Source organism: Rhipicephalus microplus, chromosome 3 (genome assembly GCF_043290135.1).
Source record: "Rhipicephalus microplus isolate Deutch F79 chromosome 3, USDA_Rmic, whole genome shotgun sequence".
NCBI lineage: Eukaryota > Metazoa > Arthropoda > Arachnida > Ixodida > Ixodidae > Rhipicephalus > Rhipicephalus microplus.
In genome coordinates this window covers 266,137,507-266,164,114 of record NC_134702.1, presented here as the reverse complement: position 1 = coordinate 266,164,114, position 26,608 = coordinate 266,137,507, and the positions used below count along the sequence as shown (strand labels likewise).

The 26,608-nt window shown below is 47.6% G+C and overlaps 2 protein-coding genes and 1 pseudogene across 3 annotated transcripts in view; all 3 read left to right on the top strand.

Annotated features, from left to right (window-relative positions):
• The first annotated feature begins 17,336 nt into the window (after positions 1-17,336).
• LOC142804251 (uncharacterized) overlaps positions 17,337-26,608 on the top strand; it is a 168,842-nt gene continuing 159,570 nt past the window's right edge. Inside the window, exon 1 of one of the 2 annotated variants that reach the window (XM_075890992.1) lies at positions 17,337-17,730. In XM_075890992.1, the coding sequence (XP_075747107.1) occupies positions 17,578-17,730 (153 nt within the window). In that variant the 5' untranslated portion in view covers positions 17,337-17,577. The remainder of the gene's footprint in view (positions 17,731-26,608) is intronic. The other variant, XM_075890991.1, reaches the window with a different exon arrangement.
• On the top strand, positions 17,844-25,827 carry LOC142804249 (uncharacterized; annotated as a pseudogene).
• Positions 19,353-25,827, top strand: LOC142804250 (uncharacterized). Its single transcript, XM_075890990.1, has one exon. It carries the CDS (start codon positions 19,353-19,355, stop codon positions 20,406-20,408), a length of 1,056 nt encoding a protein of 351 aa, XP_075747105.1. The 3' UTR covers positions 20,409-25,827.

Sequence of the window (26,608 nt, the reverse complement as noted above, 5' to 3'; positions counted from 1 at the left end):
GGTCTTTTCTTGTATCTCATGAAAAAGGTAACTTCGTTCAGTAAAAGTATTGCTGATGATCTCGATAGTCATAGAACTAATTGAATTCAAGTAATTAGTATTGAGGTTCCACTTTGTTGCATGTACATGTAGCACCATATTTATCCTCTTCTTTATGCCTCTGAATTTCATTATAGACATTTGAACAAACCGGAAGTGTCGTATTATTATTGCCTGTCCTTGTCATATTTCACTTTGACTTAGCATAGTAGTTGATGCTAGATGCCAAAAAAGAGATTAATGTTGTTACATTTATAAATGGGTTTATTACGTTGTGGCGTACTGGGAGGCTTGAAGGGGTCGTGCACCGGTGGCCTATCTCGCTAGCCGAACGTCCTCTTCTCTAATCTGTCTGTTCCCCGCTACCCAGAGGCTCATATCCAAATCACATATGCAGTAACAATATGTCTTATCTCCCATTGACCACGAAGAGGTTTCTTGTTAACCCTTGGTCAAGTCAGTGACGTTATTCAGCATTCTGCTGTAGAGCATATGAGCAATACAGTTTGTTTGTACAGGACGCTATACCATCGGTCGCATATACATGCTTTTTCGGTTTACACATGTAGCTTTAAAAATCATCACTGTAAGTGCAGCTGTCTTTATTTAAATATGAAATGGTGCATTAAAACAAAAAAGTCTGTATCTCTAATCTGACCCTAAGGTAAAGGGTCATATAGGGTACCGTACAGTCAGGGGTGGATCCAGCCAATCATTTTAGAGGAAGGGGGGTTGCTTAAAGTAACACCAGAGAGAGGTGCATGACCCTTACTTTTTGTTTTTTTACTAGCTTAAAAACTCTATCATAGAATAAATACTATTATTGTGTGCTTAAAGGAATCCCAGTCATTTGTCCTAATTGGTGAAAACATGTAAACGGCAAGCACTGAAGAGAGCGGGCGGGGATACTGACAGGATTTGGGGAGGGGGGCGATCGCCTCCAGCACGCCCCTGCTGGATCCGCCACTGCGTGCAGTTCTGCACAAGATCACAGGATTGATTCCGAACCTCAGGAGTGGCATTATAATAGTTGTAATATGTACTAGTGCCCTAATTTCATGCACGCAGGGAGATTTTGAGGTCAAAATAATTAAGCTTTAACTTGAAACAGTGCATCTCATAACCAGATTTTAGTTTTGTGACATGAAATCGTCGAACTTAATTTTATTAATTCTTCTCTAAAGCAGCATAGATGTACAGTGCTTGCAAAATTCTGCTCCCAGTTTTTTTTCATGTGAATGTGTGGTTCATCACAGAGTTTATGGCACTATTTAGCAGTGTGATTTTTCAAGGCCTTGCCTATTCCCATGACCTTTTTTTTTTACATTTGTTCAAAGCAGAAGACAAGTTCACCAGGGAACATTTACTGCATGGGAGGATGTTTGAAACAGTTCGTTATGCGTTCAAGTTGGCCCATACACACACATTTTGCAAATGAACAAAGTTTCTTCATCTTCATTGGGCAAACTAATTTTATATAATTGTGCAGCAGTCATGCAGCTATACTGCCAAAGAAATACGGTTTCAGGAGAAAATAGAAATATTTAATAAATGTTACTGACTAGAAAATGTAAATTTGGGCGTCTGTCATAATCATATGGTGGTTTTAGGATGTTGAACCCCACACATCACCGAAAATGATAAGGTAACCTTGCCTGAAAAAGTTGCTTTTTATTTACTACACACTTCAAGGATCAATATGGATTTTCTGCAATCAGAGACAATTGCAAATCTAGAAAAAAAGTGCATCTTAAAACCAAACGAGGGAGCACATAAACATTAATGCCACTCAGCACTTTTACTAAATATCCTATCCAAGAATGCAGCAAAATAAGCACCTGCAAACATATGTGCTAGTAATAACAACAGAATGCTCAGCTGGAGGTTTTTGATGCAGGAAAAATAAAGAAAATATGAAAGCAACCACATGTTGGATGATGAAGCCAAGACACGGCTTAGCAGTTTTAAAATGCTTACCTTAAGGTTCGTTTCAATAATGTACCTGACTTAACTCCTTGTGCACTTTGCTGGAGTGCAGAATAATTTTCACCACTGTCACTTATCCTCCTTTGAGGTCCTTGGCAGCAAGTACACCCACTTGTAACATACATGGCAAATTACCCTACCTCCTCCTTTATTTTTCTGTACAATTCAAGCAGCAGCCTATCTTTCCACTCGTAAATAAAGGTGGCGGTGAGTAAGCTGTGCATGCATGAAACTTCACTGCATGACTAGGGCTGCAATTCAAAGCATAAACTCTCATAAGAAACTTTAATAAGTGTCCACTTTGTTCGGACTGCAGATATTTAGGCAAAATGGGTTGAAACACAATATGAAAATAGGTATGAATTTTTAGTGCAAAGTATCGCACAGTTAAAATAGTGTGAAGAGAACACTCACAGATAGAGCAGCTGAATTGGTGGCAAGCATTCCTTGGTTGTACGCGTATTCACATTCAATGGGCCTCTTGTGCTGCCCTGGCAATGCTATAAAAAAGGGACATGCTAGTGATTTGATTTGATTTGTGGGGTTTAACGTCCCAAAACCACTATATGATTATGAGAGACGCCGTAGTGGAGGGCTCCGGAAATTTTGACCGCCTGGGGTTCTTTAACGTGCGCCCAAATCTGAGCACACGGGCCTACAACATTTCCGCCTCCATCGGAAATGCAGCCGCCGCAGCCGGGAATCGAACCCGCGACCTGCGGGTCAGCAGCCGAGTACCTTAGCCACTAGACCACCGCGGCGGGGCGGGGACATGCTAGTGCCTCCATTCCAACTTCAATCGCGAGTGGGCACCGTAAAATACAGAGCAAGCGCCCCCTCCCCTCCTGCAATGATTTTTCAACCTGTTCTCCACTACGTAATTCTACAGCAGCAGTTATTTGGAACCAAAGTTCTGAGAGTCCCTATATATGTGCAAGATTTTTTTTGGTCGCATTCTGAGTTGTCACAAATTGTCTGGACATTTGTAGAACATCTTTCCCACCTTGTCATAACACCTGAAATTTCACACAAGGATTCTCCTCGGGTCAGTAAAACAGTAAATGTGTGTGTATTCATTACAACATTTCATTAGAAACACAGGCGTGCATTTTTCTTAAAGGCACTTCTATATTGAATTAGTGTCTAAGACCAAACAAGGGCCCCCTTCCTGATCATCTTTCAGCGTCGTGGGGGTGATTTCTCGGGATTTTACAGTAGTATGAAGTTGGAGGTAGTGCTTGGGCCAGTGTGCATCTCTCACTTTAAAGTACTAAGAACCTGGAAGCTTGTACCCCTATGCAAAGAGAAGAAACACAGCCCACCAAATACGTTTGCACTGTTTCAAGTTTTTGTTCACCATGGTGAAACTCGCATGTCCATCAAACAAGTTGTGTAAATGAGGCCAATCTTCAGCCATGTGTAGCCTTTGAGCTTGTGAGAACACACTTCCCACGTTACCAGTCATGGTCAGTATGGCTACACACTGTTGTCCTTTATGAGAGGGAAAACGTGAACATATAGACTGCGCTCAGCGGCGACTGGCTACGGTACCATCAACCTACAGCTGAAGAAAGCGTGCCTGCTTCTGTTTTTATCAGCGCCTATCCGACGACCATAATTCGTTCTTCTGTTTGCCAATAGATGCCTTCAAAAGGCGATGTGCTTTGTTTAGCGGTTGTTTTGGTTGTTCCAATTCAGTTAGTAAATAATGCTAAGACAGTACCGCTACAAAAACTGGACATGTCATTTCTTTTGTTGCAATGAGTGGCTAATGACCCAGTTATCTTGACTGAAAACCTTTTTTAACGAAGCGCACAACAGTTAAATTGTTCAAAGACATTTGCGTAGTGTTCTGCTCGGGCGTATGAACGTTGCCTCACAATATACCCCAGTGCTGCAGACTTGTGAGACTGTATTTTTTTGCTTGTTTGAGATATGCAGTGCATGGGCTCGTGTAAATGTACATTTATAGTGTGTCTGTTGCAATAAATTGTCCTCTGTGTCACGCTGCCTATCCTCCATCCTTCTAGGATTATACGCATTGAGATGTGATACACCTGAGAATACAACTACACAGACTTTCATGTCTCTTTGGGTCAGGTGAATGAACTGGTCAGCTACTCTACATCATTCTTATTAGTTTTTTTCTTTTGATGTTGAAAGGACACAAAAGAGCTAAATAATTTTTCCCATACTATTGAAGTGTGATTTCACATCACCACTCTTACTACGCCACGACGCTTGGCAAGTGCGAAACCGCGAAAAGAAAATGTCTCACCAAACACTATGGCATCAATTATTTTGATGGCATTTACTTGGTTCTACATACCTTTTACTCAATAAAAATGAAGGACATTGCCATCTGTAGGTGTCATAGACCTAGCATATGAAGTTTCAGAAGATATCATCGTGCCAGTCGCAAAATTGTGAATAATACATTTAAAAACTTTTGACGTCACGCATTGACATTTCGGCACAACTTTCAGTAGTGGAACTTCAACCTTACTTTTCTACACTAATAATGAACTTGGGATAGTGAAACATATGGCATTGGCATTAGAGTACTCAGAGTGCAGTTTGTCGATCTAAATAAGGTCATTGTTTCTCTTGAGTATCCTTGTAATGCTTTTGTAAATACACACAAGAAGCTTGTGAATCAAGTGCAAAGCTGCACAGCAAGCGGCTGTTGGGAGTATAGAGTTTGTACAATTTGATTTCACCCATGTCGCATTGCTGCAGTGAAGGGAACCAAACTGCTCGAGACTACAGCAGCAGAGGCCTCTAAATCCTTCCAGAGTTTTTTTCCAGACCTTTAACCACATGGGTTCAATAGTGGAAAATATGACATTTATTCCACTTGTTCTTCACAACTCTATCATAAATAAGGATTAACACATGCATCTTTCTTCGTTTAAATGTTGTTTTTGATCTTTCAGTGAATAAGTTGTCTTGAGTTAACACTGATATTGAAAATGATTGATTTGTGGGGTTTAACGTCCCAAAACCACCATATGATTATGAGAGACGCCGTAGTGGAGGGCTCCGGAAATTTCGACCACCTGGGGTTCTTTAACGTGCGCCCAAATCTGAGCACACGGGCCTACAGCGATATTGAAAATAGAATCATTTTGAAGAATAGATTCAACATCTTTGCTGATAGGCTCTTTTCTGACATTCATTCATGACAATTGCATTATTGGCAATTATGAGAAGTTTCACCCTAGTAGTAAATTTACTATTCACCACCCGTTCAGCAAAATTAACTTCCTAGATATGACGGTATCTATTTAAACATTTTTAATGTGAGGTATGAAAAAGTACAAATCTTTTGCCAACACTATAAACATATAGCAGGCAATGCCAATCAGAAAAGAAAAATGAACAGGGCAGAGCCAAGTTAAATTTTGAAGAGGAAGGTTGTGCAGGAGAAACAAACTCCACCCGCAGTCGAACCGGAGAAAAAGAAGAAAAAAAAAGATCTTGGTTTGGTTACAATATCACGACCCCGTGACCAGATGTCACGGGGTCGTGACGTGGCTGAAGACAGGATACTATGTGCCGGGATTTAACTGTTTATTTGGGCGAATCTGTGCCTGGTAAACAGAAAGTCCGATTACAGTAGCAGTCATGCACAGATAGCAGTCAATAGAGCGTCGGCCGTCGATCAACTACTGGGGCAACGAAGAAAAGCTTTGTCGTGTGTGTAGTAGAGTGTAAGTCACGCTTGCAGGGCAACCAACGCGCATGTGCAACACTCGATCCGCTTATCACAAGCCTCCTTATATACTCGGCTGCATTACCGAATAAACTGCTTTTGTTCCCCGCTACTCGTCTGGCATACATGGCGTCAGAAGTGGGCACGGTAGTTAGTTCCTGCAGTGCAGCAAGCTTTTCCATGTAATCACAGCCTTAACGGAGACAGTACGGGACGAGCGCCTCTCACGCCCAAGCCCGCGAGACAAGTCCGGATCACCTAGAACTGCAGGCACAACCATGAGTTCGACACTGCTACCACCCCCCAAGCCACTCGACACCACTGGCGACGTTTACCATAACTGGAACATCTGGAAAAGTGAGTTCGAACTTTTCGCAATAGCAACAAATCTGAAGGCACAGCCGCAAGATGTTCAAGCCACTACATTCCTCATGACCATCGGCGAAGAGGCAAGGTGGGTTTTTCGAACCTTTAAATTTGAGAAGGATGAAGACAAGAAAGATCTGAATGTGCTAACCCGGAAGTTTGAAGACCACTACAAACCAGTTACAAACCTCACCTTCAACGAGTTCAGGCTTGGTTCCAGAAACCAGCGAGAAAGCGAGTCGTTGAACAATTTGATCACAGAGCTCAGGATTCCAGCAGCGCTGTGCGAATTCGGGGAGCTTGAAAATAGGCTTCTACGCAGTAGAATAAACCTTGGGATACGAGACAAGGAACTTCAGCAGAGACTTATTCATGATAATTCCTCCTATGCCAAAATGGTTGAGATTTGCCGTGCTAAAGAACACAGTAAAGAACAGGTCGCTGAAATTCGAGGTAGCACTTCTTTTGAATCTGCAAAAAGCATTGACGTGGTACAAGTAAAAACCGCCCCTTGCCCGAAATTCGGCTTGCAACATCACAGATCTCGAAGATGTCCGGCAATGGGGAAATATTGCAAGAAATGTAACGGTCGAAATCATTTTGCAAGCGTGTGTCACGCTCGAAGCATGGAAACGTGGTCAGAAGGACGCCCCGCCGTGGTGGTCTAGTGGCTAAGGTACTCGGCTGCTGACCCGCAAGTCGCGGGTTCGAATCCCAGCTGCGGCGGCTGCATTTCCGATGAAGGCGGAAATGTTGTAGGCCCGTGTGCTCAGATTTGGGTGCACGTTAGAGAACCCCAGGTGGTCAAAATTTCCGGAGCCCTCCACTACGACGTCTCTCATAATCATATGGTGGTTTTGGGACGTTGAACCCCACATATCAATCAATCAGTGGTCAGAAGGACGACACATACGACATGTAGAATTGGCTGACGACAAAGAATACTTCCTGCGAACGTTGGAAGTTCACTCGATCAAGAATAATGAGCACTGGGTGGCGACGTTGAATGTAGCCGGTGCTATGATCAGGTGCAAAATAGGCACGGGAGCGAACTATTGTGTTATACCAGAATCTGTCTTTCGAAAGTTATCAGTGGCTCTTCGCAAAACAGTTCCGATACCTTGCGTACTTTTTTGGTCACACACAAAAAGCAATCGTAAAGATAAACCTTGCTGTCTCTAGCAGCACGCAGAGCACCAAGGTTACGTTTTTGTTGTCGCTCAAGAGGTGCCAGTTACACTAAGTAGTGAAGTTGCTGAGAGATTGGGCCTAATTCAACGCATAGATGCAGTCAACGTCGAAGCATCTGACACGTTGGTATCCGGCTTTGATGATATTTTCCAGGACCTAGGACAACTTGAAGGCATCACCTATTGACTGGAGCTTAAACCAGATGTACCACAAACTATCAAACCCGTAAGGAGAATTGCCGTCAGCCTTCAAGAACCAGTGAAAGCAAAGCTAGACGAGATGGAACACGACGGCGTCATCACAAAGGTGAAAGAGCAGTACGTGTGGTCCAGCCACATGGTCGTAGTAATAAAGAATGGGAAGGTACGCATATGTTTGGATCCTTCAGATTTAAACAAGGCGATTTTGCGAGAGCATTACCATATGCCGACTTTGGACGACGTACTGCCGCGGCTGCAAGGAGCCAAATATTTTTTCACGCTCCATGCTGCTTCAGGGTTCTGGAAAATAACCGTTGACGAACAAAGTTCGTGTGCGTGCACTATAAGCACACCGTTTGGAAGGTACAGGTTTCTACGCATGCCATTCGGCATCACATCGGCAGCAGAGGTTTTTCAACGTGCCATGCATGAAGTGGTTGGAAATTTGGCTGGTGTAGCGGTCGTGATGAATGGTATATTAGTCTGAGGAAAGACGAGGCAAGAGCATGACAGAAACCTCACCGCCTTGCTTGAACACTGCAGAGAATGGAATTTAAGGCTCAACAGAAAGAAGTGCCAATTTTCGCAGTCCAGTGTACGTTACATGGTCCACCTCCTCATTGCAGAAGGACCAGAAAAGGTACAAGACATCATTCAAGTACCTGCGCCGAAAAACTGTAAGGAGCTTCAAATATTCCTTGGAATGATCAAGTTTGTATCGCGTTTCATCCCAAACCAATCTGTTGCATTCGCGCATATGCGAGAGCTGCTTAAGAAGGACGTCGCATGGACGTGGACAGAAGCGCAGGAAAACAGTTTCCAAAAGTTGTGAGCTGGTCTTGCTACAGCGTCAGTACTAGCCTACTTTGACCAGTCCAAAGCAGTGAAATAGTCCTTTGACGCGAGTCAGTACGGCGTCGGCGCAGTCATCCTACAAGATGACCACCCCATAGTCTATTTTTCCCGCTCTTTAACGGCCACGTAGCGAAAATACGCACAAATTGAAAAACAAACCCTAGGCATAGTTCATGGCTGTATGAAGTTCAAGGACTACATACTCGGACAGCCATTAGTCACAGTTGAATCCGACCATCAGTCGCTTGAATCAATTTTCAAGAAACCACTCTGCGATTGCCCTCTTCGTCTTCAGCGCATGCGCCTCGTGCTACAAGAATTTCCCATCGCCGGGACATACAAACCGGGAAAAGAACTGCCTTTGGCCGACGCATTTTCGCGTTTTCTTCGCAAAACAGAGCTGGTGGATGAAACGAAACAATTTCAAGTCAACGCCGTTTCTTCGTTACCTGTTTCAGATCAGCATTTACTCAGCATGAAAGCGGAGACCGAGAAGGACACACTCATGACCGAGCTCGGCCGCTACGCAAGTACAGAATGGCCCCAAAGCAAGCAACAGCTGCCGGATGCCTTAAAGCCATATTGGAGCTTCCGGGATCAGCTCCACGTCGAGGACGACCTGCTTCCCAGAAGTAACAAGCTTGTCATTTCGCCAGCAAAGTGCAGAGAAGTTCTCGGCTTGCTCCACGCTGCACATTGTGGCGAAGATAAAATGAAGGCAAGGGCATGACAGGTAATGTACTGGCTAAGCATGAAGGCTAATATTTCGGATGTAGCGAAGAAATGTGCTGTTTGCGACAAATACAAAAAAAAGAAATGCAAGACTTCCCATGATCAGCCACGAGTTACCAACTCTGCCATGGCAAGTTGTCGGGGTGGATTTTTTTCACAACGAAGGCAATGAATACCTCATAGTCGTTGACTCTTAATCAATTTTCTTTGAGATTCGCAAGCTTAGTCTTGCCACCGCTGCTGCAGTAATCAAAGCAAGTGCAGAAATCTTTGCGACGCATGGCGTTCCCGCGAAGCTGTGCAGTGACAACGGCCCGCCTTTCAATAGCATGAACTTCCACGCTTTTACGAGCAAATTTAATATCAACCTCATCACGTCTAGCCCGTACTACCCGCACGGCAACGGCTTAGCAGAACCCGCTGTTCAGGAAGCTAAGGATCTGTTAAACAAGTGCCCGTTTTCCACCCTTGATTATTACAGTGCGTTGCTGGAATGGCGGAACACTCCAAGGAACGAGTGGCTGCAATCGCCAGTTCAAAGGCTTATGGGACGTCACACCCGAAGCCAACTCCCGGTCCTCAAATGTCACTTGGAACCAAAGACGGTTCCCACAGAAACTGTTCATCAGCGAATGCAAGAAATACGACATAAACAGCGCTTCTACTACAACAGAACTACAAGGAGTTAGCCAGACCATAGTGGAAACCGAGTGTCCGTATATGACACACGCAGCAGAACGTGGGACCCAGCCACAGTGGTCGGTCCTGCAGGGCCCACGCGATCCTACGTGGTGACTACAGACAATGGGCAGCAGCTACGCCGCACAACAGAACATCTTAGGGCCACTGAAGTCTCGTCGCCTGCCCGTGAGTCCCCAGCAGAAAACCAAGCAGCACCATTGCAGACAACATAAACACAACCTCAGGACATCCTCAGTATGCCTCCGTGAGGACAACATGACGCCCTCAGAATGTCCTTTTTAGGTACTAGAAAGGCACTAATCCCGTCCCCTTGTCCATACACATAACAACCTCAGCACATCCTCAAAACAACAATTCAGGACTTTTTTCAGTATCTTTTCAGAACAACGATAGCGTGGCTGGTTCGGTACTGTGGGCAGTGATACTACTTAGGTTTTACTTCTTTTCATGACATTTTCATACATCAAAAGAAAAACACCTGCGAGGTCTCGAGTATATATACTGTATCAATCAACAGAGAGGTGACAGTGCTGGACTATTAGAGTAAAACAAACACAGCTTGTTGACTAAAATTTAACAGTAATTAATCACAATAGACAGCTTTGTCAGGCAATCGAGTCCGCGTATAGTCTGAAAAAAGAAAAGCAGTATCAAGGCAGTCAACACAGCTCAATCAACTACGTTTGTAATTTTGTTCGAAAGTTTGACGCAGTGTCCTCATCGCCACGTGTATCGCGCCTAATGGACTCACTAGTCCTAGAGGCTCCGCATGACAGCCTATCAGTAAACTCGACACGGGCGTTGACTTGACTTGCCCGAGGTCGGGCAATGTGTCAGATGCAGAAGTCGATCCTTTCACGTTGGGACCAGGCTGCTTAGAAGCCCAATTGATCGCGATTGGCTGTTGTTCCAGGCTGCTTCGAACCCCACCTACGACTTACACTCTGACACATATCTCACTTTTGACCATGCACACAAACAACAAAGGACACGAACCTTCACTAGTTCACTGCACTTTCCCTGACAAGACCGCCGCTGCCATTTTAACAGTCAGTTGGCTTGGAATGGCTTGGCTACTTGACTATCCAGAATGGTGCCGCATAGTCAATTGTTGCAAGCTGCTAGTTTGTTACTACGCGCTACAGCGACGTATATTGACAAATTTAGGGCTATGACATTTAAGAACACACTGTTTCAAATGGACATTTCGCAATGCCAGGTTCGATACCTAAGTCAATCGGTTACGTGTGTCTCATTAGGTGCGACGCATAGTTTGAAACGTTTCTGCAAAAAAAAACGAGGCGAAACTATAATATAACTTTATGACTGTAAGAAACAAACGTGTGGAGAAAGTTTTCGGGTATCAAATGCATCTACTTGGTGCGCAAAAGTCTTCAGGAATTATATCTATGTGCTCAGTGCAATGCTTTTGTCATCCCCAAAAGATCCTTAACAGGACCTTTTCCAGACCGATTGTTGTCCTCAGAAAGCACTCGTAAAGACGTTTCCGGGGCAAACCAGCTTGTGTCGTCCTCAGTAAGAGCTAAGGTCAATGAGAACTGTGCGAGGACGATTGTACCATATGAGGACGGCCTCAGGAGATCGAGCGTTGTCTGGGATCAGACTCAACTCAGGTCCTTCGAAGAAGTGAGCGCATTCGCTGAGAGCCACAACGTTATGCATTGCCAGAACGTCACAAATAGCAAGGCTATACATGTTCGCAAACAAAAAATTTCCTCAACGCTTGTTTGTTTGTGTGTTATGTCTCCTTTTTTTGCTCCAAAGAAGGGAATATGTAATAGAGTGCAAGTCACACTTTCACGACAACCAACGCGCATGTGCAACACTCGATCCGCTTATCACAAGCCTCCTTATATACTCGGCTGCATTATTGAATAAACTGCTTTTGTTCCCCGCTACTCGTCTGGCATAGAGTGTGTACTTCTACCTGGAAGACACCGCAAAGACCTGGCACGAGAATCGGGAGTCCACGCTCCGAACGTGGGATGTCTTCTGCGGCACATTCCTGCAAACGTTCGCGAGCGTCGCTCGAAAAGAGAGGGCCGCTGCTTTATTAGAGACCCGGGTTCAGCTACCAAATGAAAAGGTTGCCATGTTCACAGAACAGATGACCCGCCTATTCCGTCACGCTGATCCAGACATGCCTGAGGAGAAGAAAGTTAGTTTCCTCATGCGAGGGGTCAAACAGGAGCTCTTGGCGGGACGTATGAGGAATCCACCGAACGCCGTCCAAGAATTTGTATCCGAAGCGACCACTATCTAAGAAACCCTGGACATATGCACCAGACAGTATAATCGTCGCCTGACTCCAGAATGCGCTGCTGCTCAAGCCAGTGACTCCGACGCCCTGCGTGAAACGATCCGAGCGATCGTCCGGGAAGAGCTGCGCAAGCTGTTGCCTTCGGCGCAGCCTCAAGTGGATTCGATCGCCGACATTGTGCGAGAAGAAGTTCGGCAATCGCTTCGAATTCCCCAAACACCGCTGCCCGAGCCAGAAACTATGAGCTACGCCGCTGCAGTGCGCCACAGCGTTCCTCCCCGTTCACGCCAAAACGCCACCCCGTCGCACTTCCGTCGCCAGATGCCACCGCCACCCCCATCCCCACCGACGTTTTACCATTCGCCAGTGGGCCAGCGCAGTGCGCCGAGAAAAACGGACGTTTGGCGGGCACCTGACAACTGCATGCTCTGCTACTACTGCGGCGAGGCCGGACACACATACCGCCGTTGCCAGTAACGACAGATGGGACAGCGGGGCTTCGCCATCAATGCACCGCGTCCGCAGCCAGGAGAATGGCCACGTGACATCGCCGACTACCTGACAGGAACTCATTGGACACCACGAATTCCTTCCCGTTCGCCGTCGCCCAGCCGCCGCATGTCACCGCACCAATGGCAGTACTCTGGCCTAACGCAGGCCGGTCTCCTAGCCCGTATCCGAAAATTAAGGGCAGCAGCCGATGAAGGTGCAGTTAGTGTGCGACGAACTACCGAAGATCCTCCGACGATGACGCCGCTGCGACGGAGCTTATCGAACACAACGCCAACCAGGCAATCCCTAACGACGAAAACTCAGTTACCGAAGGTGGCCTGACGACGCGACATGGAAGCAGCGGAACAAGCCGACGCAGGTATGACTCGACGCTACGCCCTAACTGTAACGCGAGACGGCGAACTAGCGACCTCGAGGTTCTTATCGATGGCCACAGTGTTACCGGTCTCGTCGATACTCGAACCGACTATTCCGTCATCAGTGGGCCGTTCACCGCGAAGTTGAGGAAAGTTAGGGCAGCTTGGGAAGGCCCAGAAATCCGCACAGCCGGAGGGTATCTCAGAATGCCTGCAGGAATCTGCCCAGCGAGAGTCACCATTAACGGCAGTATTTATGCTACAGACTTCGTAGTCCTACAGCGTTGCTCGAGAGATGTCATCCTTGGCATGGACTTTTTATGCCTCCATGGTGCTGTCGTTAACCTAAGAACAAAGTCGATAACGGTATCCACATGTCACAAAACGAGCGCTCAAACAAGGGTGCGCCGCCAAATTCTCGCGACGAAGCGCCGAGAGGTCGAGGATAAAAAAAAGAAAACAAGCATCCAAAGACTCCCCGGGCGCGCGACCCTCTCTCCTCGGAAGCGTAGGTTCGCCAACGAACCTCCTCGCGTCGGCGGCCGAGCAAGCCCTGAAATTTTCTCGATGGAAAGGGGCGTGGTGATGCCGGGTTGAGTCATCCATCGCGGACGGCCCCCGTATCGTCTCGCCCTTCCCTCAGCCTTCGCTGCGCATTGCGCCGACGAAATGACGAGAACTTTCTGGAATCTCGCGCGGAAGGTATTTAATCGAGCAGCCGAGATGGGAGATCAGGAGAACACGGAAGTTATCGCCAGAGCGCGTAGAGTATTCCGCCGTGTAGTCGGCGAAGATTTTGTCCTTAGTGACAAAGCAGGAGAAGAAGAGGATGTCCACCTGAGGGGTGACGACTCGAGCTACAGGCAAGAGTGTGTGTCTACCGCTATCGAGCGAAGACGCGTGGCAACAGCTGCGAGTGTGAAGCCGACGTGTTTCCGGTGAAGAAGTTTGAAGCTTGGAGAGTGGCCTATTGAAGACGCGAGGTTTTCTGGAAGAGAAACTTCGGGGGCAGCAGATCGACAACAACGTTGGGCTTTGAGTGAGTGATTCTCGGAAGAGTATCATCCAAACTTTTGTTCCAAGATTTTTGGACTGAATAGGTTTTCTATCTCTTTAGTCTTTAAGTGTCTTGGTTGTTCAATGCATGCGACTGCATTGTAGTGAGTATTGTTGACTGTGTCCGTTGTTTCGAGTGTGGCTGATTGTACTGTGTAGTACGTTGTTTGATTGGTGACATAATGTGCGCAACTATTGTGGAGTGTGCATACTTGTGTAGTGTTTTTGATCTGCCATAATTGAGAATATAATTTTGTTTTGTTTATCAACTCTCGGCTCTGACTTGTTCTTTGGGCCACAGCCGGCGTCCGCTGGCGCGCCAAAAAGGACCACTTCTAAATTGTCCACGCTTTCATGGTGTGGTTCGGGGAACCGATACTTCGGCCCTTCGAATTAGTCCGGCGATTGCCTTCCTAATTAACGGGACCTGTGACAATTATTCTGGCTTCCGCGACAGGACCTTTTGGCTCACAGTGTGCCCAAAGTAGTGAGAAAGAGCCTCGAGTTGTGGATAGTGCTATCGGAACGATTTTGTGTGTTGCTCAGTGTTCTCGTTAACGAGTGCAGGGGAGTGTTCCGATAGACCGATTTAGGCAGATACTTTTTACACGCGGCAAAACTTCATTTGCGAGACACCATGGATCTCGAAAAGTTAGTTGCTCTTGGTGAGAAGATGGGTCTTTCTGGTGCCGAACTACGGAAATGGGTAAGCCAGAAGGAAAAAGAGGCGGTCGAGAGAGAGAGGTTGGCAGCTGAGAGAGCCAAGGAAGAAAAAGCAGCTGAGTTGGAGAAAGTCTGGCCGCTAAAAGGGCGAAGGAAGAAAGAGAGAAACAATTGAAGTTGGAGCTGGAGAGAGAAAAGTTGGCAGCCGAAAGGGCGAGAGAAGAAAGAGAGCAGCAATTGAAGTTGGAGCTGGAGAGAGAAAGACTGGCAGCTGAGAGGGCGAAAGAAGGAAGTGAGGAAAGGGAACGGCAGCGACAGCACGAGTAGGAACTCGAGCGGCTCCGTTTGCAACAGCGAAGTGAAACTCCGGTCCAAGCTAGAGTTTAAAGCAGCGAACTGGAAGATCATAGCTTCCGCTTGAACCCAAGCAAGCTGCTCGTAGCGTTTGATGAAAAGAAGGACGACCTTGACGCGTACCTTCACAGATTTGAGACGATTGCTAGGAGTCAGAATTGGCCGGAACATCAATGGGCAACTGCTTTGAGTACTTGCTTGAGTGGTGAAGCGCTCAGTGTGTACGGTAGGCTGACGCTGACCGATGCAGCCAACTATGCAAAGGTGAAAGCTGCTTTGCTGAAGCGATTTAGCTTTACTGTGGAAGGTTTCCGGGACAGAATTCGGACAGGAAAGCCAGCTGATGGTGAGACGGCTACGCAGTAGGCCGCCCGACTTAGCCATTATTTCGACAGATGGATTGAACTTTCAGGGACAGCACAGGAGTACGATGAGCTTAGAGAGCTCCTAATTAGAGAACAATTTCTTACTAGTTGCCACCCAAGCCTGTCGCTGTACTTGAAAGAGAGGGGAGCTAAGTCACTTGAAGACATGCTTGAATTAGCGGATCAATTCTTGGAAGCGCAAGGTGGCATTAATTTGGCCAAGGTCAAGAAGGAGTGTCCTGAAGATTCGAAGAAATCGGCTCCCGAAGAAAACAAGCGAGCACCGGAGAGCATTCCGCGATGTTTTCTGTGTAACCGAGTTGGTCACCGCGCTCACAACTGTCGAAAAATCTTTACGAGCCCTACGGTATTAAAATGTTTCAAGTGGGGTCAGACTGGACACAAAGCAGACGCATGTCGTAACGGAGCGAGTCAAACTCACCAGGTATCCTGTGTGCTAGCAGCACCGAAATCCGATGGTGAAGCCGTCACCGACGGATTTGTAGAGTTGAAAAATGGGGAGAAACTTCCTATTGTGGGTGCTGTAATGACAAAACAGCCAACCAATGTTACGAAGGGAATGCCAACGCTGCCTGGAAAAGTTGTGGGCAAAAAGGTAACGGTGTTAAGAGATACCGGTAACTGCACTGTTATCGTGCGAAGAAATTTGGTACGGCAAAGTGAGTTGACAGGCAAAACGAAACCGGTTTGCCTAATTGACAGTACGGTTCGCATGCTTCCCGAAGCAGAGATTGAGGTAGAAACCCCGTACTTCAGCGGGAAGGTTACCGCTCTATGCATGACGACCCCCCTGTACAACCTCGTCATCGGAAACATCGACGAGGCGCGAGGGCCGAACGAACCAGATCGTTTGGGGGAAGACCCGCAGTTGGAGCCCCCGCCGACACAGGGACCGCGAGATACAGCGGAGAAAAATCCCATGAAGGATTTCACTCGAGCCCAAGGTGAAGCCTGGGTACAAAAGTCAGTGAATGAGAACATCATCGTATTGAATGAGTTCACGTGCTGGGCAGCTGGACTTACATCGGCACGACCTCAACCGACCGACAGTGCAAAAGTGATGGAGTCGGCCAGCCAGGCCAAATGTCGGGACATGAACAAGTGAGTGAATGACCGAACAGGATCGGTTGAACGTTATCACCCGTTAACACCGTCAGAAGTGACAACGATGGCTGAGACGCCGCCTCAGATACCGTCGTTGGAAAGGGCTCGCCGAAAAAGAATGAGGAAAAACAAGAAGAGATCGAGCGAGCACCGCAAGAAAGGACGCAAGCGCAGCTCGAAATACACGAGATAAGTGCTGAGGTCGAATCAGAATGTGTTTGGCAGGGCTGAGTGCCATATGTTGTGTTAATGTTGTGTTATCCTGTGTCACAAGTGTCGAAGTGTTTGTGCTGTGATGTCGAGCGACATCACAACTGTATGTCGAGCGAGTCAAAATGTTTGTGCTGTGAAGTGATGTATAGTATTGTCCAATTGTTGTAATGAGAGAACTTTGTACATTTGTATTGTTTGGAATATGTGATGGAGTGTTGAATTCATGTACCTCTGGCTATATTTCATGTGTTGTAGAATTGAATTACAATGTACAATTGTATTGAGTGATCTATTGTGAATGTGACGTCTCATGAGCGACGGACTATGTTACAGTCTTTGATAGTGTGGGGCTGTTCGCGCTCGTTTGTGTGGTTTTGAATATTATGAGATAATATTCTTAAAGTGGGGGCAGTGTCACAAAACGAGCGCTCAAAAAGGGCGCGCCGCCAAATTCTCGCGACGAAGCGCCGAGAGGTCAAGGATAAAAAAAAAGAAAACAAGCATCCAAAGACTCCCCGTGCGCGCGACCCTCTCCCCTCGGAAGCGTAGGTTCGCAACGCCACCGAGACTGACTCAAAGCCGGGGGGGGGGGGGGGGGCTCCCGTGGGGCCGTGAATATACGTCATCAGTAAGGGGCCCAGTCCCACGTCTCCGCTAGATGGCGTTGGTCCCCTGAGCGGCGGGGCCTCGGCAGCCTCGGCGCGGCGGGCACGTTTGGACGCGCTGTGAGCGTTCGTGGCGCGGATGCACGTTGCTGCTTGGATATTCGTTTCTGTGCGTAGTTGGGCAACGGCGAGTGACCTAAGTGTTTATCGCGTGTTATTTGTGGCGAACAGGCTCGTGCAGAGTTAGAATCAGCGCCGAAATGCCAGGAAAGTGTTGTGTGCCACGGTGCAACGGCAATTACAAGACAGGCCCCAAGATGCACGTTTTTTCGTTCCCTCAAGCCGACGAAGCAAGACAAGCGTGGATACGTGCCATTCCACGAGAAAACCTGGTCGTGTCAGCGAATTCTAGGGTAAGAAGTTTTGAATGCTTTATAATTTTCTCATGGAGGTTGCTCCTACCGTTGCGTGTCGAGCCTTGTAGTTTGTGGCACGTTACGCCTAAACGCGTCACGCAAAGCCCTGAATGTACTGTTGCTGCTACGAGGTAGCTGTACTGATGCTAGGATATGTTTCTTTTGTTTATGTGTGCGAACGTCACTTTAAAGCCGAAGACATCGTTCGGGAAACAAGCTATATTGACCAAGCCACCGGCCGCACAGTGACCGCACCGCTCTCACGTTTGCGGCTTCAAGCTGAGGCAGTACCGACGGTATTCCCTGATTGCCCAAGCTAAATGTCTATAGAAAGCTGTAGAAGAGAGGACCCAGAGAGCAAGCGAAGACGCTTAGAGGCCGCTTCCCTTGAGAAAGTGCTCGCCGAGTCAATTCTCACTGCCAAAAAAGAGGAAGAAGCAGATAAGCTTTGCGATTTTAAAGATGTCACAAACTTCGTTCGGTCAAGAAGCTGACATTTTGGCATGTCATCGAATGCAGTGACCACGTCATTTTGGCTCACATTTGTAATGATGACGCTCCTTGGATTAAGTACTCTGTTGTAAAAACCGACCTAACTCTTACGGTAAACGTCGCAAAAGCATCGGTGAAGCGGCTCGGGTTCAAAATGGTAGTTCCGTCCATGATCGACAGCAAACGACGGCTGCTGGAATTGCTGGAAGGAGTCGAGAGGTTCGACAGTGCCCAGAGGTCAAACTCTGAAAACTCAACCGCAGACACCTTCGAGACTGTCGCTTCTCTTCTGAACGAACTATACACAGCACAAGAAAGCGATAACACCCCGATCATTCAACTGCTCGCTGAGCAAGTGAAGTTAATGTCAACAAAAAAAGAACTACGGAGCTTCTCTGTAGAATTAATGGTGTACTGCTGCATACTATTTACTATATCGCCTCACGCGTACAAGTATATGCGCAGTCACAGGAGCATCATCATGCCACACCCAAGAACCATTAGGTCAATATGTTTGTCTTTCGGAATGAACCCCCAACTAGAGCACCAAGACAATACATTCCTCCGCTACACGGCCAAGAAGATATCCGAGGTGAATGAGCAGCAACGCTACGTGACTTTGATGGTGGACGAAATTCATCTAAAGCAATTTTTTGACTATAAGAGAGGCAACATCGCTGGTATCGCGTTGAACAACGCAGAAGCAGCAAATAGTGCATTTGTATTTATGGTACACAGCCTCATGTGTAAGTTTAAGGAGGTAGCGCACATTGTTCCAGTTCAAAAGGCTAATGGAGAATTTCTGCACAAAATTTTAGGAGATGTCAATCGCGGCTTAGAAAAAATTGGATACAAAGTAATGTGTGTCGTGACCGACAACAACGCCTTGAATTGAAGCTCAATGGTGCGGTTGAAGTATTCGGTGAGCAAGGCCCCTCAAGCAGTTTTAAAAAAAATCACTGGCAAATGATTTCGTGTATCCGCACCCATCAAATCCCCACAGGCCATTGTTCTTCGTCATCGACCCAGTGCGTTTACTGAAGTGCGTATGCAACAACTGGTTAAAACAAAATGACCAGTGTTTCTGGTTAGCTCAGTTCGAACGAAGCACAACGGGGCAGCGGCGCATGCAGTATGCGCATTTCAAGAAAGTTAAAGACGCATATAATTTAGAGAGTGAGCAGTTACTCCGGTACGGCTACACTTTGTCAAGAAAAGCTGTTTACCCAACAGACATCGAGAAACAGGATGTTAAACCTGCTTTGCAGGTATTCAGCGAGTACGGACCGAATGCACTTCGAGTCATTGGAGCCAAGCACAACCTGAAGCACTACGAAGAAACCGCCAGTTTCATTGATGTAATAGTGAGATGGTGGAAGGTTGTCAACGTAAAGACTTCTTCCAAAGGACTGAGACTAAGGGATGACTTGCGAAAGCCAGTCTACTCTTCTCCATTCGACCCCAAGATTTCCTTCTTGAACGATTTTTTGGACTGGTTGGAGGAGTGGAAGGAAAGGAGAGCGGATGCCTGTAAGTTGTCTGATGAGACACATGGGGCTCTCATTCAGACGACTCGGGCGTTCATTGAAATCTGCGCATATTGCTTTCAGGAGCTCAAGATGTCCTTTGTGCTTCTTGGGAAGTTCCAAACAGACCTTCTGGAAGAACGTTTTGGTTGTTACCGACGACTGGCTGGCTCGCAGTATCATTTGTCCGTAAGACAGATTTACGAGTGCGAGAACAAGTTGCGACCGCAAACCACACTACCACAAATCAGCACGGCGTCCGCAATCGACAACGGCCAAAATCAAAATTGGGAAGAGCACCAAACGCAGTCAGCAGTGCCAAGTGAAAAATTCAACGTTGTTGTGACCCAGGAGGCGCTATCAAAACTGAAGGATGTCATTCCAGTGGTTACCTATGTTGCTGGTTACTCGGTGCACATCGCTGTGAAGAGGTTAAAATGTGACAAATGCAGAGAGCTCCTCACAATTGACAAGACTGCTGCAGTTTCTCCGGAAAATCGCATGTACAGACTTGTCAAAGAGATTGACAGGGGAGGGCTGGTTTACCCAGAAATGCCAGCTGTGAATGCGGTGGCTAATAATTACGTTGTTGTGGAAGAGCTTTCCAAATGTGCCGAATTTTTAAAAGTTCAAAACCAACGTCAAGTGGCCACCTAACTAACACTGCAACTGCTCAGCGACGAGGAGCCTTCAGATTTCGACGTCTGTGAAAAGGTACACGCAAGTGAAGTGGTGCTCAAATATATATTGTGGTGCAGCACGAACAATCTGCTTAAGAACTTTTGCCAGCAATTGAACAACAAAGTTGCGGACCCGGACAACAAGTGTAAGAAGCGGAAGCTGCAAACTCCAACAAATAAATGAATAAAACGGCGATGGGTGTAAATATGAGTGGTCTCTTTTGTCTTTTCCTTCCTAATTTTATTCAGTATATTACACGTGTAGTACTTAGATTTAGGTGCACGTTAAAGAACCCCAGGTGGTCAAAATTTCCGGAGTCCTCCACTACGGCGTCTCTCATAATCATATCTTGGTTTTGGTATGTTAAAATCCAGATATTATTATATAAGTATATTACACGTGTAGCAGCAAAAAAAGTCAGCCAAGCGCACAACTTATGCCCTCCGTAATGCCCTCCGGCGCCCTTAGGGTGTCTGAATAAATAATATAAGGACTTCTGTTCAAGCGTTCCCTCGCTTCCGTTGGCCCCATCCCAGCTACGTCACAGAGGCAGCCCCCCGGCCTGGAAAGAATTTCTTCTAGGTGGTGTTGAGGTTCGCCAACGAACCTCCTCGTGTCGGCGGCCGAGCAAGCCCTGGAATTTTTTCGATGGAAAGGGGCGTGGTGATGCCGGGTTGAGTCATCCGTCGCGGACGGCCCCCGTATCGTCTCGCCCTTTCCTCCAGCCTTCGCTGCGCATCGCGTCGACGAAATGATGAGAACTTTCTGGAATCTCACACGGAAGGTACTTAATCGAGCAGACGAGATGGGGGATCAGGAGAAGAAGGAAGTTAGCGCCAGAGCACGTAGGGTCCGCCGTGTAGTCAGCGAAGGTTTTGTCCGTAGTGACAAAGCAAGAGAAGAAGAGGATGTCCACCTGAGTGGTGACGACTCGAGCTACAGGCATGAGTGTGTGTCTACCGCTATCGAGCGAAGACGCGTGGCAACAGCTGCGAGTGTGAAGCCGACGTGTTTCCGGTGAAGAAGTTTGAAGCTTGGAGAGTGGTGTTAGGTTTGGCTTGGGGATTCGTCTCTCAATCCCTTCGGCGCCAAGTCTGACGGACGCTGTCAAGTATTTCAGTGATTATCCAGACCAGGCGGCGGGCAGAGGCGAGTCCCGTCCTTCAAGTGCGGACCCTTTGGTCGTCCCTTGGAGCAGCAGCGTGACTGATGGCCTCATCGACTCGTCGGGCGACAGGAGGGCTGGCGTGGCCGGCGCCGGAGTTGACAGAGGAGCGGCGCTCCCTTTTGATCCCCAATCACCAAGCCGACCGGCCGACTGCCTATGCTCGTCATGCAGTGTACGTGCTAGCCGGAGGGCGAGACGTCGTGTCGCCAAGACGCCGCTAACCATTCGAGAGAGGCCAACAGAGACAGCACCTTCCTGGAGGAGACCCACGGCCACCGCAAATTACCCCGCTAATTGAGCGAACAAAATCGGCGGACCCTTTGAAGTATGCTGCCAGGATCGTGGGAACTCTCGAGTGGCGGCACACACACGACGCGGAAGAGCCCTGCTGGCGCCACCACCGTGCAGTGTTCGCGTGGACCTTGCATGCTCGCCCCCCTCACCTGTGTGTACGTGATTGGTGTTCGACTCTGAGAGGAGGAGCCCGACAGGGCATAAAACGACGCAGCAGAGTGCTGGACATCGGGCTCTGAACTATGTAGTGTTCAACCACCACGCTCGTGGTTTGTGAAACCACTATCCCTTCTTTTCTGTAAACATGTGTAAATAATGTCATAAACCTCTGTTATGTTTCTCGTATCCTCTTGTCAGCGTTCAGTTCCTCCATCCGGATGCCATCACCTGCAACATCTTCCTTCCCACATCTTACAACTGGTTGGCAGCGGCGAGATCGACTTCATGACATGGTGCTGTGCTGTGGTGAGTGCTTGGTCTTTGCTTTGACTTTTCAGGCTTCAATTGTGTGAGTTTATTAGGAGCTGGATTGGGTGTGGATTAGGGAGATCACCTTTTGTGAGTTTTGAGTTGTAGGGATAACCTAATTATGTGTGAAATGCAGGACCAAAGTACAACGGCAATCATGTCGTGGAAGGCAATGCTAAGAGATGAGCTTTTGTGTGTGAGTAAGTATCTAGGCATTGAAGTAGAGGAAGGAATGTGCAGGACAGCGATTTGGATGCTGATCTCGCAAAAAGCCAGTGAGGAGGATATTAAAAACGCGGTAGCGATTGTAGAAAAACAGGAAATTGAGAAACAAGAAAAGAAAATAAGGGATAGAAAAGAGCGGCTCGATCAATTGGAACAGAAAATCGAGGCAGTGAGGCGGAAGTTTCAGCCATCCGTAAGTGTAGCGCACGAGAAGTGCGAGGTGCAGCCCAGAGTTGTAGAGAAGGCTAGCACGTTGAAAGACAGCAGCAGGTTCGATGAAGAACCAAACTTGAGTGCTGCTAAAGATGCTGCGCTGATTAGAGAGGCCGACGAAGGCCAGAGCAAGTGCGACGAGGTGCTGTGCCAGTCAACTGTTAGCGAAACAGCTAGGATAGCTGTAGAAAAGCTGGCACAGACCTCAACTGTGTTTGTCGCGACGGTGGGTCTTGCAAATGAGGTTGAAGAAGTCAAGAACACCGGAAAAAGCTCAGGAAAAGCAGCGAAAGCAGATGATAAGAACCATGCGGTTGTAGAAAGCTCCCACGAAGGCGAGCAAGATTTTTCGGTGAGAAACAGCGGCATTGTTCTTCAGTGTATTACGCTGTCCGCCAGTGTAGAATGTGAAAGAGATGATTTGGTTGAAAATAATTTAGACTGCGCGAGTTCGACAGCTGAGGAATGCTGTGAGAGCGTTGACGAGCTTGCGATGAAAGCGGAAGGCATGGCAACGAGCCGCAAAAAGCGGCGCAGACGAAAGAGACGTCGCAAAGCCACGAGTGAGACAAGCAGCCCTAAGCGTGTAAAAGAAGGCGAAAAACCTTTGAGTGTGGAAAATAGTACTAGGCACTTTTTATCGAAGCCTAAGTCAGTTTGCATGCGTCCGAGCAACCGGACAAAACGAAAAAGAACAGCACGTTCTTCGAGAATAGAATCGCGTGTAGAAGCGCCCTTGAACTCTAAAGACGCCACCCAAAGCGAACTTCCTAGTAGTGGGGAAACGGTTGGTCGCAAGCGCCGCCGTAAAAGGAAGAAGCGTACGGGAGTGACAAAGCGAAGGGATGAAGGAGGTAGCACTCAGCCGGGCGAACGACGGAAGCGTGGATCATCGGCCAGTTCAACGAACAGGCCCTTGTGTCGTACAGTCAGGCTCAGGCGGCAAAACGGTAGACCGTGGCACAAGTCCTCGCGACGGTATGCGCGGGGGAGATTTAGAGCTTTTCGGGGAAAAGAGTGTCGACGTGGTCCTAGAAGAAAGACCACCATAGCTAAACACCGCTCGGCTAGACCAAAGATGAGCATGTTAGCACACAAGGTTTTGTTTAGTGATTGTTTATAAGGATCTTATGATCACTTCAGTTGAAAGCACTGCGTTCACCAAATTTTGAGATTAGATACCTTTAGAGGATTGATAAGACGCAGTTTGATCTGTTGTGAGTGAGTTTTCGTTGGCGTCAGGGTGTCCCCCAAGTAGGCACTCATGACTACGTTAAGTGTGTAATTAAGAGAATGCGCACAGTTACTTTGTGTAGGTACAGGCAGCATTCCTGTGAAACCATTGGAGATAGTGGTGTTTCATTGAGTTAATGATGAGTTATCAGATTCGTTACAACATTGTAGGGCAGATGGCAGGAGAATGCTAGTTTTGTAAAAATGGAATTACGGTTATATGGGGCCAAATTGTGTTTGCTTTTGTGTGCTTTTCTCAAACGACAATTTGTTTCATCTTTGGCACGCATCTCCACGTCCATGGCTGTTGTAACTTTGGCGGCACCAAATTGTCTCAAAATTTTAGCGTACAGGTTTTCCTTTTGGTGTTGTGAAGCCTGGAGGGTCTTAAGCGGGACCAATGTGCTTGACTGCGGCATGGTATTGTGTTGTGCGGTTCGCCTCGCTGTTGTCAGCCATTGTGAGTTGGTTTGGGAGTTGGTTTCGAGTTCGCAGCTGGAGAGAGAAAAGCTAGGCCATCGTCCTCGTCACCAACCCTTCTCTTCGTGCCCAGCGGTTGGGAGCGCTGGCCAGCCGAGATTTTCCGGGCGGCGGAGGAGCTGTTAGGTTTGGCCTGGGGATTCGTCTCTCAATCCCTTCGGCGCCAAGTCTGACGGACGTTGTCAAGTATTTCAGTGATTATCCAGACCAGGCGGCGGGCAGAGGCGAGTCCCGTCCTTCAAGTGCGGACCCTTTGGTCGTCCCTTCGAGCAGCAGCGTGACTGATGGCCTCATCGACTCGTCGGGCGACAGGAGGGCTGGCGTGGCCGGCGCCGGAGTTTACAGAGGAGCGGCGCTCCCTTTTGATCCCCAATCACCAAGCCGACCGGCCGACTGCCTATGCTCGTCATGCATTGTACGTGCTAGCCGGAGGGCGAGACGTCGTGTCGCCAAGACGCCGCTAACCATTCGAGAGAGGCCAACAGAGACAGCACCTTCCTGGAGGAGACCCACGGCCACCGCAAATTACCCCGCTAATTGAGCGAACAAAATCGGCGGACCCTTTGAAGTATGCTTCCAGGATCGTGGGAACTCTCGAGTGGCGGCACACACACGACGCGGAAGAGCCCTGCTGGCGCCACCACCGTGCAGTGTTCACGTGGACCTTGCATGCTCGCCCCCCTCACCTGTGTGTACGTGATTGGTGTTCGACTCTGAGAGGAAGAGCCCGACAGGGCATAAAACGACGCGGCAGAGTGCTGGACATTGGGCTCTGAACTATGTAGTGTTCAACCACCACGCTCGTGGTTTGTGAAACCACTATCCCTTCTTTTCTGTAAACATGTGTAAATAATGTCATAAACCTCTGTTATGTTTCTCGTATCCTCTTGTCAGCGTTCAGTTCCTCCATCCGGATGCCATCACCTGCAACATCTTCCTTCCCACATCTTTTAGTGGCCAATTGAAGACGCGAGGTTTCCTGGAAGAGAAACTTCGGGGGCAGCGGATCGACAACAACGCTAGACTGAGTGAGTGATTCGCGGAAGAGTATCATCCAGACTTTTCTTCCAAGAACTTTGGACTGAATAGGTTTTCTATCTCTTTAGTCTTTAAGTGCCTCGGTTGTTCAATGCATGCGACTGCATTGTAGTGCGTATTGTTGACTGTGTCCGTTGTTTCGAGTGTGGCTGATTGTACTGTGTAGTACGTTGTTTGATTGGTGACATATTGTATGTAACTATTGTGGAGTGTGCATGCTTGTGTATTGTTTTTGATCTGCCATTATTGAGAATATAATTTTGTTTTGTTTATCAACTCTCGGCTCTGACTTGTTCTTTGGGCCACAGCCGGCGTCCATGGCGCGCCAAAAAGGACCACTTCTAAATTGTCCACGCTTTCGTGGTGCGGTTCGGGGGGCCGATACTTCAGCCCTTTGAATTAGCCCGGCGATCGCCTCCCTAATTAATGGGACCTGTGACACCACAGAAGAAGCACTACCGCCGCGCACGACGTCAGGAAACCAAGCATTGCATGTGCTGGAAGAACAAGACGATAGTTATAGCGCGAGAACAAAACGACCACAGAGACAAGAAGGACAGGAAAGACACGAGCGCTCGTGTCTTTCGTGTCCTTCTTGTCTCTGTGGTCGTTTTGTTCTCGCGCTATAACTATCGTCATGCCATACCAACTAGCTTAAGCTGCCACACTGGAAGAACAAGTTACCGTTTCGCCTCGCGTTCTCGCCTCGAAACCCTGTACGGACTCTCTTTTACAGAGAAATCAAAGGTTATGCTCTACATAATGCAAACGAACAGCTATCTATAATACATAGACTACACAAGCCATCATCTATGACACGGCAAAGAAGAAATATTTATCTGACAGACAAAGCGTTTAAGAAGCGTCTGTAGCGACAACCATCACTATGCTCACCAATTAAGCAAGCCAAAGAAGACATTTGGCGAAATGACCTGCACAACACTCTGAACAAAATCCAAAATGAAGCTTGAAATTGAGGAAATCATCACTAGATTAACACGTCCCATAGCACAGCCTAACCAGCCGCTAGCCTTTGCAATAAATACCGAAATGCAAT

What these genes read in the sequence shown, in the direction of transcription:
- LOC142804250 (XM_075890990.1), top strand. Translation starts at nt 19,353, where the DNA reads ATGCAGTATGCGCATTTCAAGAAAGTTAAAGACGCATATAATTTAGAG.